Raw genomic sequence first — 1,413 nt, 5'->3', positions numbered from 1 at the left:
ATGAGTTCCTACCAGCAGAAGCAGCCCCTTGTTCCACCCCCTCAGCCTCAAGACCAGCAGAGGAAACAGCCCTCCCAGCCTCTACCAAAAGTACCCTTTGTTCCCATCACCACGGAACCATGCCACCCAAATGTTCCACAACCTGGGAACACCAAACTTCCTGAGCCAGGCTGTAGCAAGGTCCCTGAGAAGGGATACACTATAGTCCCTGAGCCAGGCAGCACTGTGGTCCCTGGACCATGCAACACCAGTGTCCCTGATCCTGGCTCTGCCACAGTCCCAGGGCCATGCAATGCCAACGTCCTGGAGCCTGGCTATACCATAGTGACTGGGCCGTGCAATACCAGTGCCCCTGTGGCAGGCTGCACCACAGTCCCTGAGCCAGGCTATTCAAAGGTTCCTGGGCCTGGTTATACCACAGTGACTGGGCCATGCAATACCAGTGCCCCTGTGGCAGGCTGCACCACAGTCCCTGAGCCAGGCTATTCCAAGGTACCAGAACCAAGCCAGTCCAAGGTTCCTCAGTCTTGCCCCTCAGTAGTCACTCCAAGTCCAGCTCAACCGAAGACCAAGTAATGCTGTCTGCACTCTTGAGGAGATGACCACCAGCTGATGAACATACTCTTCCCATCTGCTTCTATGTCTTATTTGTCTAAAGTCACTCTCATCACAGTGTATGTCTATTTGTATCTTAAAAATTATGCTTTGAGACCTTCTTTTTACACAATGGAGTCCTTCGAGCATCTGAATTGAGCAGAAAACATTAGTGCCTCTGCTGTGCTTTGGTTGCTCAGAGTTCATTTAAAGAGGGTTTTAAAATGAGATATGAATATTCCATTCTCTGCTCCGCTCCATTAAATTACCATTGATTCCACTCTTGGCTCTGTTTGTCTTTGGCTGTGACTTTCCCCTTGTTTGGTCTCCCATGGTAAGCTAAGTTGTATTGACTGAGAGATGGCAATGTTTGGCATTGATGTCATCTGCTTTGTCTTGTCACTGTGTACTTCTATGGGTTATGTGTAGAGCCCATTTCTGGGATAGCATTAAGGACTTGTGCAGGTTGTGTAATGGTACCCTGAGCCCATCTGTTTGGACAGCCACAACAGAAACAAGACTCTTGTTCTGGACTGAGTCCTACTGAGTACCATGGCTTCCGCTTCAGTGCACCTCTAATCCTCAGTGTTTTCCCACAAGGTCCTGTCTACCTTGTGAAAAGTTCACTGAAGTTTCACATATTTCAGCCTGACAGTCTACTGTCCTTCATTCAGTTTATATTCCAGATAATCTGAATACATACAGACCCACACACATTCAGAAAAGGATACATTTTTTTTCTGGGCCTGGAAGCTGTCCCTCAGCTCTTCAGCTTAAGGCTAATGCTCTACCACTTGAGCCACAGCACCACTTCTGGCT

General features: G+C 48.5%; 1 protein-coding gene across 2 annotated transcripts; it reads left to right on the top strand.

Annotated features, from left to right (window-relative positions):
* Positions 1-576, top strand: LOC122109676 (cornifin-A-like). Of its 2 annotated transcripts, none has more exons than XM_042682219.1 (2): positions 1-172; positions 482-576. In XM_042682219.1, exons 1-2 carry the CDS (start codon positions 1-3, stop codon positions 574-576), a joined length of 267 nt encoding a protein of 88 aa, XP_042538153.1. The 2 variants fall into 2 exon arrangements, with proteins under 2 accessions (XP_042538153.1, XP_042538152.1); XM_042682218.1 differs by having other exon boundaries at positions 1-289; positions 362-576.
* The last annotated feature ends 837 nt before the right edge of the window (positions 577-1,413 follow it).

The sequence above is a fragment of the Dipodomys spectabilis genome, unplaced genomic scaffold, assembly GCF_019054845.1.
Source record: "Dipodomys spectabilis isolate Male_0828 unplaced genomic scaffold, ASM1905484v1 ptg000069l, whole genome shotgun sequence".
Taxonomy (NCBI): domain Eukaryota; kingdom Metazoa; phylum Chordata; class Mammalia; order Rodentia; family Heteromyidae; genus Dipodomys; species Dipodomys spectabilis.
The sequence above is the reverse complement of the archived record's forward strand: the minus strand, read 5'-3'. Positions and strand labels throughout refer to the sequence as shown.